General features: G+C 42.5%; 5 protein-coding genes across 7 annotated transcripts; 2 read left to right on the top strand and 3 right to left on the bottom strand.

Annotated features, from left to right (window-relative positions):
* Positions 1–348: 348 nt before the first annotated feature.
* Positions 349–3,803, top strand: LOC112291781 (uncharacterized). 2 transcript variants are annotated; one of them, XM_024539663.3, is made up of 7 exons: positions 349–641; positions 936–1,378; positions 1,656–1,915; positions 2,080–2,310; positions 2,543–2,683; positions 2,937–3,137; positions 3,292–3,803. In XM_024539663.3, the coding sequence occupies exons 1-7, from the start codon at positions 475–477 to the stop codon at positions 3,586–3,588; spliced, it is 1,740 nt and encodes a 579-aa protein (XP_024395431.1). In that variant the 5' UTR covers positions 349–474; the 3' UTR covers positions 3,589–3,803. The 2 variants fall into 2 exon arrangements, with proteins under 2 accessions (XP_024395431.1, XP_024395432.1); XM_024539664.3 differs by having other exon boundaries at positions 349–748.
* Positions 3,804–5,384: 1,581 nt separating this feature from the next.
* On the top strand, positions 5,385–8,711 carry LOC112291790 (uncharacterized). The gene is made up of 9 exons (XM_024539682.3): positions 5,385–6,019; positions 6,189–6,248; positions 6,681–6,816; positions 7,061–7,099; positions 7,213–7,406; positions 7,519–7,562; positions 7,717–7,753; positions 7,921–7,998; positions 8,197–8,711. Exons 1-9 carry the CDS (start codon positions 5,832–5,834, stop codon positions 8,342–8,344), a joined length of 924 nt encoding a protein of 307 aa, XP_024395450.1. The 5' UTR covers positions 5,385–5,831; the 3' UTR covers positions 8,345–8,711.
* Positions 8,196–10,099, bottom strand: LOC112291849 (putative kinase-like protein TMKL1). The gene is made up of 4 exons (XM_090255526.1): positions 9,907–10,099; positions 9,596–9,776; positions 8,962–9,388; positions 8,196–8,924 (listed from the first exon to the last, which is right to left on the bottom strand). The coding sequence occupies exons 1-4, from the start codon at positions 10,097–10,099 to the stop codon at positions 8,751–8,753; spliced, it is 975 nt and encodes a 324-aa protein (XP_090111652.1). The 3' UTR covers positions 8,196–8,750.
* LOC141044450 (putative kinase-like protein TMKL1) lies at positions 9,250–12,155 on the bottom strand. Of its 2 annotated transcripts, none has more exons than XM_073538835.2 (4): positions 10,324–12,155; positions 9,907–10,156; positions 9,618–9,776; positions 9,250–9,388 (listed from the first exon to the last, which is right to left on the bottom strand). In XM_073538835.2, the coding sequence occupies exons 1-2, from the start codon at positions 11,308–11,310 to the stop codon at positions 10,121–10,123; spliced, it is 1,023 nt and encodes a 340-aa protein (XP_073394936.2). In that variant the 5' UTR covers positions 11,311–12,155; the 3' UTR covers positions 9,250–9,388; positions 9,618–9,776; positions 9,907–10,120. The 2 variants fall into 2 exon arrangements, with proteins under 2 accessions (XP_073394936.2, XP_090112111.1); XM_090255985.1 differs by having other exon boundaries at positions 9,618–9,750.
* A 509-nt stretch (positions 12,156–12,664) lies between these two features.
* LOC112291791 (E3 ubiquitin-protein ligase ATL15-like) lies at positions 12,665–15,285 on the bottom strand. The gene is made up of 4 exons (XM_073538837.2): positions 14,737–15,285; positions 14,365–14,430; positions 14,160–14,248; positions 12,665–13,570 (listed from the first exon to the last, which is right to left on the bottom strand). Exons 3-4 carry the CDS (start codon positions 14,162–14,164, stop codon positions 13,399–13,401), a joined length of 177 nt encoding a protein of 58 aa, XP_073394938.1. The 5' UTR covers positions 14,165–14,248; positions 14,365–14,430; positions 14,737–15,285; the 3' UTR covers positions 12,665–13,398.
* Positions 15,286–16,846: the final 1,561 nt, after the last annotated feature.

Here is a 16,846-nt window from a genome sequence, read left to right as displayed (position 1 = left end):
TGGAGTTTTAAGCCATTCACGTGGTGACGTATGCTCTGCGAATTAGTAATGTTTTAATGCCATGTTTGTTTAACGCGGCGGATTCTACCCACCTCTTGGGGTTGAGGGGGTAGAATCGCATCGAATCCCTTGAGTGGTTACATGCAGGGAAATCTATGGGCTCGAGGCTTATCTGAAGTGGAGGGTTCCCCACCACCCCCTCGCTCTGATGTAGGCTGCGCCCAGCGCGCAGGATTTTGCAGCAACACCACTAGTTGGCTCGCCATCCTGCCATCGCACCGCTTTTGGCGAGCACCCCAGTTCTCGAAAGCTGAGGATTCGTGCCCAGAGCGGGTCTCTTTGGACTGCTGCAGCTCCGACAGGGAGCAGCTGGGAGATCGGACTCTCTCAGCTCGCAGTGAGTGGGTGGGCAATTTGGTTCAGCATGTGAATGTAGTTGCGAAGAGTTGGAAGCGAGAGGATTGTTAGCCAGCGATGGCTGCTGTTTCGTCGGCGTGCGTGGTGCTCCCTGAAACGAGGGGAGTGGTCGGACAAAGAGGGCAGGATGGAAACGCTAGTTGCAGTAGTGGGTGGAGGGATGGCGGGGCGGAGCACGCCTCGAGGCTGTCGAAGGCCAGCAGACGCAGGGTGGCTGCTGTCCGGTGAGCTGGTGTAGCTTTTCTGAAGGTTTATGTTGGGTGTGTTTGCTGTGGAAAAATTCAGCCATTCGGATACTGGACATGTGATCTCAAATGGGGTGTGTGGTGAGGTATCGAATTGTGCGATTTGTGAATGAATTTATGATGCAGAAGAGTGGATGATCTTTGTAGATTGCAAGGGGCATGCATCGATCACGTACACTTGATTAGTGCCAATCTGAATTCTAGAGAATGGTGAGAAATTCGTGGTTTTTTCGGCGAGAGATTTATGTAGTGTTTGGGATTTTGATGTCGCAGGAGTATGTTACCTTCAAGATCGTTAGTTTTTGCGCCATTGTCACTGCATCCGCTCGGAAGGACTGTGCATTGTCGAGCGCTGAAGGTGGATGATGCTTTGGTGACCGAGAGCGGTCTTATCAGTGAAGAAGGAGTTTCTCGTGCTGCAGCTGAGGAGGCGATGACGTTAGCTTTAGCAGCTGCAAAGGCCGCCATGGAGGCTGCCTCGTACGCTGATGCGATGGCCGTGGAACAGGAGGAGTTTCCGACGGAATTTGATCTGCTGAGACTAGAGAGGGCCAGGTTGAGCGATGTTGAGCATTCTTTTCGGGTTGAATTGGATACAGAGGCTGCCATGATGGAGGCCGAGCAGAGTTATGTGCAGAAGCTAGAATCGTTGTTGGGAGGTGTTTCCACGCTCGTCCGTGAGGAAGAGGAAACTGCATCCGTTTCAGAAGATGAAGGTGCATATTGGATTCATCATCTTGACTTCATTACTAGCATCATCTCTCTCTTGATCATCTTTCTCTTCTTCTTCAAGTGATCCCCATATCCTATTTTTCAAAATTGCCCTTAAACCCTCAATTCATCAAATTGGGGAGTCTTCGTGAGACCTCTGTGTACCCTGTCAAATGAACGTTTTGTGGATGTAATGCCAGGTAGGGTATGATTGTCAAGGGTAGGGTTGGCTTGGTTCAAGCCAGCATTACATCATTGACAGCAACTCTGTCTGATTTGCAGATGATTCAAACAGCTTACCTCAAATTCAAGTAGCCGTTAAATCGAAGCGGAAGGGAGAGAGGAGGAAGAGGCGGGAGCGAGCGTTGGAAAGGGCAGAGAAGGTTGCCACCGATCTTGCATCAGCACCCCCTCTCCCAAAACCTAAGAAACCACAGCTTGCGGCGGATCCTTCAGACCCAGTCCGTGCATATTTGCGAGACATAGGAAGGACGAAGTTGCTAACAGCAAGAGAAGAAGTCGATCTCTCTCATCAAATTCAGGTGAGACCTTTCTTTGGTTTCAATGTCCCTCTTTCTGAACTTGTCGTATGCTGCGTGTCATGCCAAGTTTTCTCAATTTTTGCATGTCCACACTAGCTAGTTCTGTTGATAGTCTCTCGCAGGGTTCTGTTCTAATCTAGGATTGTTGTTCGATCATCACTCAGGATCTTTTGAAGTTGGAGAATATCAAGTCTAACCTTGAGCGAGAGATAGGAAGGAATGCCACAATTGGAGAGTGGAGTAGAGCGGTAGGAATGGAACAGAATGCATTTGAAGCGCGGCTTAAGAAGGGTCGATTCGCCAAGGACAAAATGGTGAATTCGAATTTGCGGTTGGTTGTCTCGATTGCGAAAAACTACCAGGGCCGAGGCATGACTCTTCAAGATTTAATTCAGGTCCGTTGTCGATCGATTGTACAGACAAATGTCTTTGGTTTTAAGGTTTCCGCTTGCAAGGTTCTGTGGAGCGAGTCACTTGCTTGCGCTCTCTTGTTGACATCAGGAGTTTGAAGATCAACAGTGCAAACTATTTTAAATTGGAATGAGCTTAAATCACATGTGAATGCTTCAGGGTTGAGGTTCTATCTTATCCTGTAATGCCTAATTTATGTCCATTCTATTCGAACAGGAAGGGAGCATGGGATTGGTGAGAGGAGCGGAGAAGTTCGACCCGACCAAGGGGTTTAAGTTCAGCACTTACGCACATTGGTGGATTAGGCAGGCTGTAACGCGATCAATTGCGGATCAATCTAGGACTATTCGTTTACCTGTAAGTGCCACTAAGCTTGACTATTGCATATTATGAGCATTGAGAACCATCCAATCATTATTCAAATTTCTCTTTTGGGCAACAGTTATCTCCAGACACACCATGTGTAAGTTGTTCAAATCGAGGTTTATCTAGGGTTTAAGCTACAATGGCAAGAACGTTCAAGTAGTGGGTAATATACGCTTCTTCGCACTGTGAAGCTTGCGTCCTTGCACAAGCCATCTCCCTGATGTACTCTTGTGCTTTTGAACAGATTCATTTATACGAAGTTATCTCACGTATCAACAAAGCAAAGCGAATGCTGGTTCAGGAGCATGGGCGGGAAGCACGTAACGAGGAAGTGGCTGAGCTAGTGGGCTTGACTGTTGAGAAACTGAAATCTGTAGTGAAATCAGCAAAGGCACCAGGTTCGATGGAGCGGCCCATTGGCAAAGATGGGGACACTACACTTGGGGTAAGGCTTCAATCAAAAGCTATTATGTTCACATCTCAGCCGCATTCATTAATCTGTATCACCCACTTCCATGGATGGATTGGCTTCTCGAAAACAGGCAATTCCAGGGATTGAATTACTGATTGCACTCATGATGCACTCTTTGTCGTCACAGGAACTTGTCGCAGACACAGATGTGGATTCACCTGAGGACGCAATCGTAAAGCAATTGATGCGACAAGATATAGAGGGCGTTCTACGCACATTGAACCCAAGAGAGAGGGAGGTGCTAAGACTGCGTTTTGGATTGGACGATGGGCGGTCCAAGACTTTAGAAGAAATAGGTCAAATCTTTAAAGTTACTCGGGAAAGGATAAGACAAATTGAGGCAAAAGCGATGCGCAAGCTGAGGCAACCCAGCCGGAACAGCATTCTACGAGAGTACTTAGATGTGAAATCTGACGCTATTTAATTGCTGCTGATTGATAGTACCTACCAAACCAGGAAAAAGGCATTTGGTAATGTTTCGATCAGAAAGTAGACTGTTACATAAGTTTCCATTCTTTTATGTTTGAATACTACCAGAAGTGGATTTCTTCTGCTGCTTTGACACAAGAGAACCCTTCGTTATGTGAGTGTTCATCCTGTTACAGAATTGACTACCAGAATATGACACCATTTGGATTACTCAGCCTTGGTTTTTTTCCAAGTCAGGTCAGGATCCACAAATCTCAACACTGTTTTCAATAAGAGAAAGACAAGAAAGAACGCTGCTTTGATGCCCCATCGTACAGGTAGAGTTATTACGGAGATGTATTATTCAAAACCACATCATCAAGCAGTTGATCTCAAAGTGGCACTACTTGTGGGTCCCATAGTTAAAGCCTCGGGTTGTGTGAAATTAGCCATGAATTCAAGTTTTGAATGATTGTCTATGAAAACATGCCAGAGCTTTAACAACGTTTTTGTAGCAGAGAAGCACCTCATTTTGATTTGGGTAGCTAAATGTTTAGTTCATTTAGACGATGCTTGTGATGATTTACAATGAATGGTGAAGTCTAGTCAATCAACTTTGTTGTTCGTATGCTTGAGAATAGAATTTATTTTGTTATTGTTTGATTTGGATGGCATCAGTTCTTGAATTATTATCATTGTTTTTATTATTAACTCAAAATTTTAAAGAAAAAGTTCTACTTATTGCAAGTTCTACTGTTTTAATGTTTTACTTTCTACTTTATATACTGCATTAACCTTTGCACAAAGTTGTTTTAACTAAGTTTAATTAATTGACAGAAAGCTCCAAACTTGTAATGAATAATTTGTTCTTCAGGGTTGAAAAATATTAAAGAGTATGTGTTAAGTAGTCTCTAAAATTTTAAAAATAACATTAGTGTCTATTCTAAAATACAAAGTGTTTACATTTTGTGTGACTCCAAATAAACAACAGAAATTCCCATTGGATCAACTCTTTAAAAATTAATAAAAATGCAGAAAATGTTCTCTATGACCACATTGTTAGTTCAAACAGTATTGAGTAAATTTAATATGTTCAATTATTAGGATGCTTTTCTCTGCGACAATCCAAGCAGATGCGAAGGGTTTACATTTTTTTTGTTCATTACAACAAAAAAATTACCTAGAATTCAATTCAAGGAATCTTTTAAGAAATAAAGATCTTTGTTGTAGTTACCTTCTTTTCACATGAAGCAATTTCTAACACATCCTGCCTTCAAAATTTATTCTTAATTTCATACATGCCATTGTTGTTGAATTATCAGAGATTCATCCAGATTTAAGCTGTTGATCACACAGTTGGTTTTCAGTTTTTGATGAAGCAAGTCTACAACTTGAAGTTATGATTATTTTATTTACTGTAAACACTGTAATGGCCAATCTAATTCTAGAAATCAACACATCTTTCACGATCGCAGGACTCACAAAAACACTGCTGCACTTTTATCTCAAAGCAACACATCACGAAAAAACCATTATAAAAACAGTGAAAATACCTTTGATTTGCAAAGTTTTTTTTTGACACAAGTTAGATACTAAGGATGTACGTGTTTTTACTAAAAACCATCACAAAGAACCTCAAATGTCGAATTACAGTGGACTTGGTGGAAAATTCAGCAATTGATTTGGTTTGTAAGAAAAAACACCAAGCAACCCACACAAATTTAACCACATACACCCACATTCATCAACATTCATCGTTTTTTTGCATGCTTGGAACAACTCGACGAAGAAGAAGAAGAATGCCACGCCGTTCAAAACTTCACGACGTATTTTCGCAGGCGACTAACCGAGTTTTGCGATGTCCACAATCCTCGCGCAGCACACGGGGACCCAGAGTTTTAAGAGCGGCTTCAGTGCAGATTCTGCCACTGTTGGTCTTGTTGGTCTCGTAGTTGTAGAATGAGTATGAGGAAGGTCGACGAGGGTTTAAGCTTCGAATCCTTCGCCCTGCAAAGAGGTTTTCAATTCCCGGCGTGACCGATCGTGCCGTGGATTGTACGAGAATGTGCAGATTGTGCATGAATTTTAGCAGATGGGTCGGAACAATTTACCTGTTTCTGTGTGATTGGAAACTCGAAAAGGTCTCTGGGGATGGTGTTTTGCTCGCGACTTTTTGTGGGGGCTGAGTCGGACGGGATGCGGTAGATGAATTGGGGAAGTTCTGAATTTTAAGGTGGGTGAGGAAGAGTTGGGCGCGAGATGGATACGATAGCGAAGGCGCAGGCGGTGATGACCGCGTGGGACTCGAGTATGAGCCAGGCTTGGCGGGAGGAGGAGCGGTCTTGGCACCTCTACTTGACCGATGGCCATGAGTTGGACGTGGCTTACTTTAAGTCCGAGAGTTCTCACTTGCTTGATATGAGTGACCTGCGGTATCGGAAAATACAGTGAGTCGCACTTTCCTATGTTGAACAAAGCAAGTAAGGAGTAATTGGTAGCTTTGCCCTTTGGCGTTCAACGTCAATGATGAGAAGCACAGAGTGCCGTAATCGACATTTGAGTTGTTTTCACAGCTTCCAACTTTGGCTTCTATTTGTTGTTTCTGTTTGTATTCAGGTGGAGAGAGGAGGACATGGAGCAACGAAACCTCGAAAACGCGAGGGCCCTTTGGCTTAGGCAAGCACAGTTTTGCACTGTCAATCCACTACCAATCCAGTCTATCTATGTAATCCTTTTCTTGCTAGATAGAATTACGTCATGCCCGATTTCTGTGGACAAGTTTCAGAAAATTCACAAAATGCTAGCTCACATGAAGTATTTGGGCTTAGTATTTAGAGCATTAGGAGGTTGCGTTCGATTGCGGTGGTGTAGCAGGAACTAAACTTCGTTATGAAAGTTTTTTTGGCAAGTTTTCACGTATGTGCTTATTCTGTATTAATTGACTGCACATGAATTACTCTGACATCGATCCCATCACATTGTGGACATCGGTTCCATCAAGTTAAACTCATTAGTTGTCCTTCTCTACTTTTGTACCCTAGTTTGGATTTTTTTTCTTTTTTTCTTTTTTTCTGGCGGTTTTCTTATAATCTTCCTGTTTGTGAGCAGGTTTGTTGAAAAAAATAGGAGAGATGTGGAGGAAAAATCTGATCAACTGAAATCGATCTCCAATTTGGCAGCATTATTTTGCGGATTTGCAACAGTCAATTTGACACAGTTTAATGTGCGGACAGATTACAATTGGGTGAGTTATTCTTGATTCCCTTCATCATCTAGGGGATCGATAGGGTTACATCAAGTATTATCTGTCACTTCTATCTATCATAAACAAGGCCATCTGTCGAATATGCTCCACATCAGTTGTTGTTGATTGTCGCAATTATCATCTTTCAATCATAAATCTTACTTCAAATGGTTTTGCAAAAGACCACTTGGTTGTTAGATCCATTGTGAGTGTGCATACTAACAAACGGTTGTTGTGTAACTAGGTGTTGCTCGGTTTCTACGGAGTTCTCACTGCTCTTGTTGTAAGTGCGTTTGCTTTCTAACATTGTCAAATTACATCATTTCCAAAACGAGGCTCAGCGTCATTTTGGCAGTCGCGTAAAGTTAACAATGTAATCTCTCTTTTTATTGACAGGAGGGCTTGATGGTCATATCTATGGTGACATGCACACTTATCTTGGGTAGTATTGTAAAAATGGGGAAGCTCTATGTGAACGAGGTTGCGGAGGAAGAGTTTATCTTTCAATGTCGTAGCTTCTGTATGAACTTCGAGCTAGGGGATCGACCCCCATGCCCTAAACGCACATTGGAGGCTTTTTGGGAGTTGAGGTAATGGAAAGAAGCTCGGTGCAGTAGAAAGCATGCTTTACATTCTTTCAAGTCGCATTAGTATCTGTCGTGGATTATTTATTACGGATGCATATGTTGTCTTTTTTTGCAGGTGTGAAAAGAGCTGGCAACGAGCCTTTTTGTGCTTCTCCTTTGGTATGCTATCTTCTGCAGTTTTTGATTGTTCATTTTTTTCCATCCAATTTGTCGATTTAGGTGCTCTTTTCACCCTGAATAACAAGAGGCATATTTGACATCCTTGGTGCCGTAAACTGGTGCGCTCTTCTAACGTTTCTGGACCTCCTTGCAGGCGTTTCTGCATTTGTGTGCAGTCTTATTCTTGTTGGGTAAATAGCTTCTACTATGACGTTTTTATAGAATGAAAGCAACAGAAGTGATTTGGGAATCATCTGTAATACGTTTCATCCTTTATTTATTATGGGAACATTTGTCCATTTTTCTTCCTTGGACCATACAGGCATGGTTCTTATCAACTTCTTTTCATTCACTTCAGATGGGTGACGTTTGCCGGCGAGTCTGTAATGACTGCGGGGCTCTTCACATTTATTTCCTGCTCTTCAGTTATTATTTGGTGAGTGAAGGAAATCTGACAAACTAATTTGAGAATGCTGTACTACATTGTTCACCGTGTGTTCCGGTTGCAGCGTTTGTCTTGGGGGTTGAACACGCTGTCTTGTTGTAGCATGCAGCTTTTGCGTAGAATCCGACTATGTTATGTACAACGATCTGCCATGGCATTGTCGATATTTAACCAATTCTCACGTTACAGGATGGCTATTCAGTACTCATGGGGCTCCTATACTCGGAAAAGAAAGTCTTTTCGAGAGCAATCAGTTCGATATGGGAATCCCGACGGACTTCCTTACGATTGGTATCTCGCCCCTGACTTCAGGCTAAATAATCAGACTACCCTGTAACTCGTACTTGGAGATTCTCAAAAGGTGTCTTAAAGAGGCATTTATACATCAATTTGTTTTTGGAGGCTTTGAGGTTCCTATGTACAGTGTAAGGTTGTTAAAGCATTATGCACTTTTATCGATTCACCATCGTTGTTCATAGAAAACGCGAATCATTCGTTGAGCTCATCAGCTGTTGCGGATGTCCATGGTTGAAGTGGCAGCATTTAATGTAGACAATTAAAACCCTGCATTGATAAACTAGTTGAGGAGACAACCTCGTGTCTCGTTTCCCAGTTCAGGCATTGACAGAGGAAACCCATTTTGTAACACTCTCCTGATTCAGCAATTGATTCAGGTTATCGCGATCAAGCTTGGATGACCAAAATCGATCTGGGTGGTGTGTACGTTTCTTGCGCAATCAAGCTTATAGCTTGCAGGATGTCTTGGTGTAGGCTATGCCTCGCGTCATAAACTTTGATTGAATGTCTTCTAATTTTTGTACAACCTCTCCGATTGTTGGCCGTAGCGATGGTGATGGTGCACAGCAAGCCATTCCCAGTCTTAGTGCCTGCGCATTCATTGCAGACGGCAGAAGGATTCATTTCTTTGGAAAAATAGTGCTCTTAGTTAAACTAACTGTTTCTCTCGTGCAGCGGTACTTTTAAACTTTTAAAATCTACTCCCAAAAACAAGATGGGCACACATGGGATCTTATTCTCTTTCAAACATATTTTCCTGAGAAAGATAAATAAGCAGCTGCACTGGTTAGAAATATCATTTTTGTTTATAGACTTGGTTTGATACGTATCTTTTACCTCAACCAGTCCATTCTTTGTCGGTGTATACATACTTGGTTTCAGTAGCTCGAGATCCAACACATCTGAAGTTCTCTCTTCTAGAATGGCAGTCTTCACAAGCTCGGGCAGAACAACCGTCCTATCAGTCCCTGGTACTCTTCCTGGCTTTTGTCGCGTCAGAATCTCCAGAAGGACTACGCCATAGCTGAAGACATCGATTTGTGTAGAAAGCTTCTTGGATTTTCGCAAATCCGGGGCTTTGTATCTGGAAGCACGTTACGAGTCAGTTCCTCGTATAGCCTCTATTTGTATTTTCAGAATTCATAAACAGACCGTAGGTACTGCACGACTGCTTTTAGTTTTAGAATAGGGGTGGCTTGTGCTAGCAATAGACCGAAGTATTTAAGTTTTTTTTGTACTGTATTCCTCATTAGCTGCATCGAGGACGACGGCGTTAACTACTGCTGGAGACGCAAGCAGATGCAGACCGTAACCTGTTAGAAGGGCGTTGTGATGCCCATCAACCAGTATGGTCGAAGTCTTAAGATTCCCGTGCACAAGTGGACTTGGCGGCTCGAGGTGCAAGTGAACGAGTCCCTGGGCTATACTGAGAGCAATCTTGTGTCTCTGCGGCCAGTTCAGGGGACATTCTCCTGCATCAATATGAGTTACCTGACACTTCAATAGAACAGCCTGAACTATCCTTGCGATTGCAGTTTTGTTAATATAAACTTTGATGGGAAATGATTTCAGAAGAATAAGGGTACGGTGTTTTAGACTGACCGTGAATGGTATCAGCAAGTGTTTTGCCACGAACGTGATCGAAGATGAGCAGCTTCTCATTTCTACGGCTCAAGTAGTAAGCTCTTAATGGGACAAGGTTGGGATGCTTGATGACTGCTAATCGCAGGACTCCTCGGAGAAACTCAGGCTCGTCTCTAGCGAGGTCTTCTTTGAACAAGTGGAGAGACAACATTTGCTTGCTGGGTAACCAAGTTCAATAGATCTTACCATACTTCGTCTCCTCCATCAACTACGTCAACAAATTAGAAAATTAGCCATCTATTGTAGCCACGTAAGTGCCGCATTTAGTGTAAGCCATTTTGTTTGTCGTTTTTCTATTATGAGCCTTGGGCTATGGCTGACTGCACTGCTAATTTCATGAATTTCATACATGGTTTCTGTATGTCTCGTTCTCACCTCGCTGGCGGATTTTAACACGGTGTCTTCTGATAGGGGTCCGACGCCACTCTCGCAGAACTGCACGAGCTTCCCTTGCGGGAACTTTGCCTCGTCATCAAGCGACCTTTCCTCGGGAGGTAAGCGCATCTTCTTGAGCAACTTGCGTGCCGACTGTGTGGTTAACTGAAAAAAGCCATAAAATAGCAACACAATGCACACGACAATGGCGGTGATGAGGAGAATGATGGCTGTTGGGCTCATTCCTGCTCTGGGACGCTGGTGCGTCGTCAGTGCCAGATCGTGAGCACATAGTGTCGTCAATGGAAGTCCACAGAGCCATGGGGAGTTCCCTTCAAAAGCGCCGGGGTTGAAGGATTCCTTGAATGGAGGAATTGGACCCATGAGGCGGTTCCCCGCGACGCTGAACCCGTGACCAGTCTCCACGCTCAAATTTGTCAGGTTTGCGAAGTTTAATGGTATCACATACGTGAGCTTGTTGTTGCTCAGATCAAGCCACGACAAATTTGCAAAGTTTCCAATAAATGGTGGGATGATTCCCGAGAGCGAATTGTTGCCGAGAGTGAGGCTCGTGAGCTTCGGGCACATGGTGCCTGACCCGCTCAAGGGCTGCGGGATGGGCCCACTGAGATTGTTGCCATGCAGCAGGAGATCGGTGAGCTTCAAGTTGCGGCAGAGGTTCCAGATGGTTGCGGGGATCATCCCCGTGAACTGATTGTGTTCGAGAGAGACAATTGTGAGGCTGGGGCTATTTCCGAGCTCTCCGGGTATGGCCCCAGTGAGCTTGTTGTGACCTAGGACCAACTCCTTGAGCTCATACAGCTGCGAAATGGCGGAGCTTAGAGTCCCTGATAGGCCTGCGGAGTCTAGAACCAAGCTCGTCACTACTGCACCTCGGTCGGTTGCGTAAGTGAAAGCCTGGGTGAAGGACTCCTCCTGGCAGTTGAAGGGGAAGATCGACTCGTGTGACCAGGTCACTCCCACCATGCGCAGAGTGGCGCTGTGATGTTCCAAGTTCCAAGCGTAGGATTAATGGGGCTTCCTAGCGATTGTTTCAATGCGAGAAGTGTGATGACGTCTGGTGCGTAGGCAGCAACGGATGTCGAAAGGACACGCCACTTGTATCGCGATTCCCTCATAGCGAACGATAAGGAAGACGAGGAAGAAACATAGATTACAATGAAATTGCAGAAAGCCATAGCTTGTAGCTGCATGTGCCTGCACCTCCACCAACCCATTATGTGAATTGCGAGGTACAATTGCCTATGATCGATGGAATTCTTCTGCCGGTGAGCTACTAAGTTTCCTCTTGTGACTGTTTCGGGGACGCTTCATCCTGACACTGGGCTAAAGCAGACAATCAAGTGGATCAATCGAAGATCAGTTACTACATTGGTCCTCGCTCAACTTGGAAATTGTCACTGTAAGCATACACGATGAGGTTTCAGGGGTCAGTAGGAGTTGTCTAGAGAATGAGCTAGGTCGTAAGGAACTGTGTAAGTCAGAAAAGGTACTGTAGTCTGCACTAAGATGTGCAGAGGGTTTTGGTGATTAAGACGAATAAGGAGCTGCATGAACTGGTGGCAGTAATGCACTCGCGAAAGACCTCGTGACTCTTCCCCGAGGCACGCGTGTAAACTGTACCTTGTCCTCTCTCTCTCACGGTTTGTAGTTAAAAAGAATGAAACTAAGCTTGATCAGACCAATGTCTTAGAGGGTGGTTATAATTGTCAACTGCGGCTTCGCAGATACAGAGACGACAACACTGACAAAGGATGAGACTTCCTCATCTTCCCAGGCAGGAGTATCAGTGCGACCGCGATGAATAAATGCATCTTACTTTAGAAATTTGGACGTCCCATATTTGTTTTATTATCAAATATAATAGTTTCCAGATCTGGTTGCCATCATAGAGATCATCACCGACTGATACTCGCACCGAACGTATCCCATCTTCCGGTTTTCGCATTTACATCATAAGCTGGTACAGATCTGTGATGTAGGTCATGAGTAATTTCATGTGGGATGAAAACACATACGTTTGATAGACAGATTCTTTGTTTATACACAATATTTCTATTTAAAGAAATTAAATTTCCTGAAATTAAGCAAGGAAAAGTTGGTCATTAGTTTAATTTTCGTGCAGACCTTGTGGTATTTTCATCGCAAGCCATGGTCAACAAGTTAGTTGTGAGCTGGAAATTGTCGTTTTCATTGTATGACATCAGAATTGCAAGCTATTGCGAAACTTTCAAAGGTGCTTAGTATGTAGTGATCGCACACGTCCGTTTGGCATATTTTTAGCGGGAGCACACATTGTGATTCTTACGTCACGAGGTCGTTGTTCTGATTGTTAATTCACCGTTTTGCATTAGAACGGTATGAAATTCGATGAACCCTTCGAGAGTGCCTGACAGGATGTGTACGTCTTTTGGCATATTGCTTTCTCTATAATTTAGACTAGAATCGGCTTTAGAATGAGGTCCACTTACAGAGTCAGCTCCACCACAGTAACATATTGTGTTCCTACCATCTTATACTGTACTTGTTTCCAGAGGATTGGTTATCTCTCCTACAGCTAAACCATGCTCATTTACATTGCTTTCCCCTGTTCTTGTCAAAATGCTTCGTTGAATAACCAGAATTTGAATATCTCCCTGTTCATGCAGAGATTCAAATGCGCCCCTTGAGTACAAATAATCAGAAGTGGCAGTTTTGACCGGCTTCGTCTTGTGATTGCATTTGAAACACATGCATTCTCGCCGCTCTTGTGGTATGTTCACTGCATGAAAATGTGCGCAGCTCATTTCTTCTCTCTAACATCTAACTGCACGTACTTACGACTCCCTGATAAGTCGATCAGTCTTAGGCTGAGTTCCTCCATTTTCATTCGGAATCCCACATGAGTAAATGCAAATGTGAGTACTTTTAGTGGTTTCCGCTGCAGGCAACACTGGTCATGCAACGAGAGACGGTAGTTGACCATTATCCAGGACGGAGTGTCGCCACTGGCCGCCTCCACCGTATCATCCGAAGAGAGACGCCCTACTCTACAATGGTGTGTGTTCTCTGCAGCTAGAGGATGGCCGAATGGTTTCGCAAACTGTGACATGCTCGTGCGGCAGACTGGACAGTTGTTTGCTTCTCAAACCAAGCACCCACGCAGAGAGGGTGAAAGATGTGGCCGCAAAAGGGTAACTGCCGGAGAACTTCCCACTCTTCGTATTCCACGAGGCATATCGGGCACCTGGTTGCATTGAATTCAAGGTTAAATAGAACTCACGTCATCGACATCACGCTCGCAAAAGCCTTTCTTCTCTGAAATAATCACGCTATTTTTAGTAATTTATGAATTGCTTTCTATCTACGGGATAAATCAATTTTAGAACGTGGATCATTGACTCGGTTGCCCTCAACCATTACATCTAAAGTTGCTTCCTTTGAATTAGCACTCCTGGCAAAATGGGCAGCCGTTTACTCAACAGTCACTGTACTAGCAGCGTCAAGCTCCTCTCGTCATCAACATAGTCATGACTCATACCTCATGAGCCACTATAACCGCTCACAGTATCGATTACAAGACCTCCAGTACAAACAGAGCAGTACAGGCTTTCTAGCTGCCTCGCCAGATCACAGTTCCACCCCAAGAAGGACAGCGCTGAAACGAAAGCGAGAGATACATACGCAACTAGATGTTCAATGTCAAAAATATATTCAATGTCTAGGTTAACCTCGTATTAAACTTACACCCTTGAACGTTTCATGCATTAGTAACTACAGGGGTTATGCACGGACTTCCGAACAAGTGCAGCCGATGGGGCGAGAACGGCACTTACTGCATGTCTGCTCTAGCAGTGCACTTCAGCTCACATGCTTTGACGGTTGGAAACGTCTCTACAACTTGCTTCCCAATTCCAATTTTAACCTGTCGGCACGGAAACTGACGGATTCATATTTGGGTTCTGACAAACAAGAAAATTCACACCAACCAACAGCATCCATCGAAAATGTAAAACTTAAAAGTCGAGTCGAATCACGTACGGGGAAGCCGTCTTGGAATGGTGCAGATTGGGCAGCCAGGAGGTGTGCTCGGAGTTGCCGAATGCGCTAGTAGTAGGAAAATAGAGTGAAGCACAAAATCATGGTCAATCCAAATGCGAGAGGGGTTCCTAGCATGATTTCCAACAGCTTTTCCTACCGACGGTACAATTAGAATCGCCGACTACTGTGAACAGATCACTACTTGCGCCTTGACTGCAGCCTCTCTACTGATTTCTGTTCTTTTGTCTCAACCAACTACATTAACATGGACGCAGTACTCGTTCGTATTTTGATATAGTTCTCAAAGGTGCACTATCGAAGCCTATCATTAGACACAAGTAGGTTAAAAGAAAGGTCTACACAAGCGTGTACCTGGACCTTATTTACAGAACCTTGGAACCATCATGGTGCACCATATCTGTGGGAACCAACTTTCGTCGGATGCACGAACCAATTTGTGTGACACTGAAGAGTGACACTGAAGACTCACTTCTCCCTTCCAAATTGAAAGCTCTGTATGACCGCAGCTAATACTAACCCCACCAAAGACAAACCCACTTCCAAACAAGAATCACAATCTTGACACCCCAAGCTAAAGCTTCGCCATAGCCAAAGTTACCGCATCAAACAGCCCGCAGCTCGCATTCTCCCATCACTTCAAACACCGAAACCAGCAATTGCGCTTCGACCCTTAGACTCAGACACAGATTCAAGCTTTCAACCGGGCTTCATCTCGAGTCACCACCAAGAAACACCAAACGTGTAGCTCCTCCCTCAAATGTCATAAACACACAAAGCAAGATCCTCCACCTCAAACGACAAATCACACAAAGCTCCTGGTTAGCCTCCTTAATGGGAGAATTATACTATACAGTACACTAGTCTCCGTATAGAATACTATCTACTCTGTATTGACCTTACACCAAGAGTTGTGACTGTTGGTATCACCCTTGTACACACAATATATTGTGTATCAATTGCTGCCGGAGCCCAAGCTCAATAATATTGTTTCCAACATGGTATCAAAGCAATAGAAAATTTGATCCTAAGAAAAAGCTTTAATGAATTCTTTATTAAGAAATGAATTGTTGAAATTACAAAATAGTTTATAATGAAAATAATATCAATACAATTCATTATAATAGAAAAGGTTGATGAAGAACTTGAAGTTCTTTAAACCATGAGAAGCAATTCTAGACCTGAAAATGGCAACATACAAACCATAAGCAAAGATAAAATTGAATTGATAAAAATAAATTTATAAATAATTTCAATTCTACTTCAAATTAAGAATTTTGAAGATAATACAAAAAGTGGATATCAATTATGTTCCAAAATTTGATGGTTTATATTTTAATATATGGAAACATATATTAACACTAGTTTTTAAGATTGAAAAGTTATGGTCCATAGTAAGTAGTGAAAAATGCATACTAATAGAACCAACAATAGCTGAAATTGTACCCAGAGTCCAAGCTTTACCTACCATAGGAGTAGGGAGTATAAGCACATGGATAGACAAAGATGCCTTGTCTTTAACCATAATCAACAATTGCCTAGAAAATAATATTATTTCACATATCCAATCTTGCACATTAGCAAATTCAACATAATAAGAATTAGTAAAAATATTTGAATCACATGATGCAATAACTAAGATGTATTTAAAAGATAAATTATATACCTTAAAAATGAGAGAAGGTGATAGTGTTATTAAATACATACATACTTTTAGAGTACATATGGAATAATTGTTGGGAGCAGAATCATCAATTCTAGATAATGAAGTAATTCTCACTTTGATGAGAAGTTTGCTTCTAAGTTATAGATCCTTCATTAGCTCCTTAAGAAGACAGCCTAGTATTACATTAGCATCCTTAATAACAGATTTGATCCAAGAAGAAATACTCATGAAAAACATGAGTTTAACATGTGATAATAATTCAGTCTTATATGTAGGTAAGAAATTTCAGAATAATAACAAGAAATCTTATTTTAATAAGAATTTCAAAACAAGTTCATAAAGAGAGAGTAGTACCTATAAACCACATGAAAAGAGTAATTTTGCTATAGAAAAGAAGTGCTTTTTTTGCAATAAATCAGGTCACTTGATTAAAGATTACAAAACAAGAAAACAAATAAATTATATGTTGCAATTGAAAATTATAATAACAAAAATGAAACAAATGTTGTTACCAAAAAAAATAAATTACATGTGGCAGTACTTATAGTTAAAGAAAACCCAAATTCAATGTGGTATGTGGACTCGGGAGCAACTCAACATATGTATCATAAATTAGAAGAATTTGTTAAATACATAAAAAGTGAAGACAAACAAGTTGTCTATTTAGGAGATGATACTACATCATACATAATAGAAGGACATGGTGATGTAAATATCAAACTTACAAATGGTGATGAGAAGATCATACCTGATGTATTATACATACCAGGACTTGCAAAGAATTTATTCTCTACCAAA

This window comes from Physcomitrium patens, chromosome 14 (assembly GCF_059467195.1).
Source record: "Physcomitrium patens ecotype Gransden chromosome 14, ASM5946719v1, whole genome shotgun sequence".
In the NCBI taxonomy this organism is placed as follows: domain Eukaryota; kingdom Viridiplantae; phylum Streptophyta; class Bryopsida; order Funariales; family Funariaceae; genus Physcomitrium; species Physcomitrium patens.
Note: the sequence above shows the minus strand (reverse complement) of the source record. Positions and strands in the feature narration are given on the sequence as shown.

Excerpts from the sequence above, each read along its gene's own strand:
- LOC141044450 (XM_073538835.2), bottom strand. The coding sequence starts at position 11,310 with ATGGTGGGAGTGACCTGGTCACACGAGTCGATCTTCCCCTTCAACTGC. Across the intron at positions 10,157-10,323 it reads TGTTAAAATCCGCCAGCGAG|TTGATGGAGGAGACGAAGTA; the intron begins GTGAGAACGAGA and ends TTGTTGACGTAG.
- LOC112291849 (XM_090255526.1), bottom strand. The coding sequence starts at position 10,099 with ATGTTGTCTCTCCACTTGTTCAAAGAAGACCTCGCTAGAGACGAGCCT. Across the intron at positions 9,777-9,906 it reads ACTTGCTGATACCATTCACG|GAGAATGTCCCCTGAACTGG; the intron begins GTCAGTCTAAAA and ends ATATTGATGCAG. Across the intron at positions 9,389-9,595 it reads TACGGTCTGCATCTGCTTGC|ATACAAAGCCCCGGATTTGC; the intron begins GTCTCCAGCAGT and ends ACGTGCTTCCAG.
- LOC112291790 (XM_024539682.3), top strand. The coding sequence starts at position 5,832 with ATGGATACGATAGCGAAGGCGCAGGCGGTGATGACCGCGTGGGACTCG. Across the intron at positions 6,020-6,188 it reads CTGCGGTATCGGAAAATACA|GTGGAGAGAGGAGGACATGG; the intron begins GTGAGTCGCACT and ends GTTTGTATTCAG. Across the intron at positions 7,100-7,212 it reads GAGTTCTCACTGCTCTTGTT|GAGGGCTTGATGGTCATATC; the intron begins GTAAGTGCGTTT and ends TTTTATTGACAG.
- LOC112291781 (XM_024539663.3), top strand. The coding sequence starts at position 475 with ATGGCTGCTGTTTCGTCGGCGTGCGTGGTGCTCCCTGAAACGAGGGGA. Across the intron at positions 1,379-1,655 it reads ATCCGTTTCAGAAGATGAAG|ATGATTCAAACAGCTTACCT; the intron begins GTGCATATTGGA and ends TCTGATTTGCAG. Across the intron at positions 2,684-2,936 it reads CTAGGACTATTCGTTTACCT|ATTCATTTATACGAAGTTAT; the intron begins GTAAGTGCCACT and ends GCTTTTGAACAG.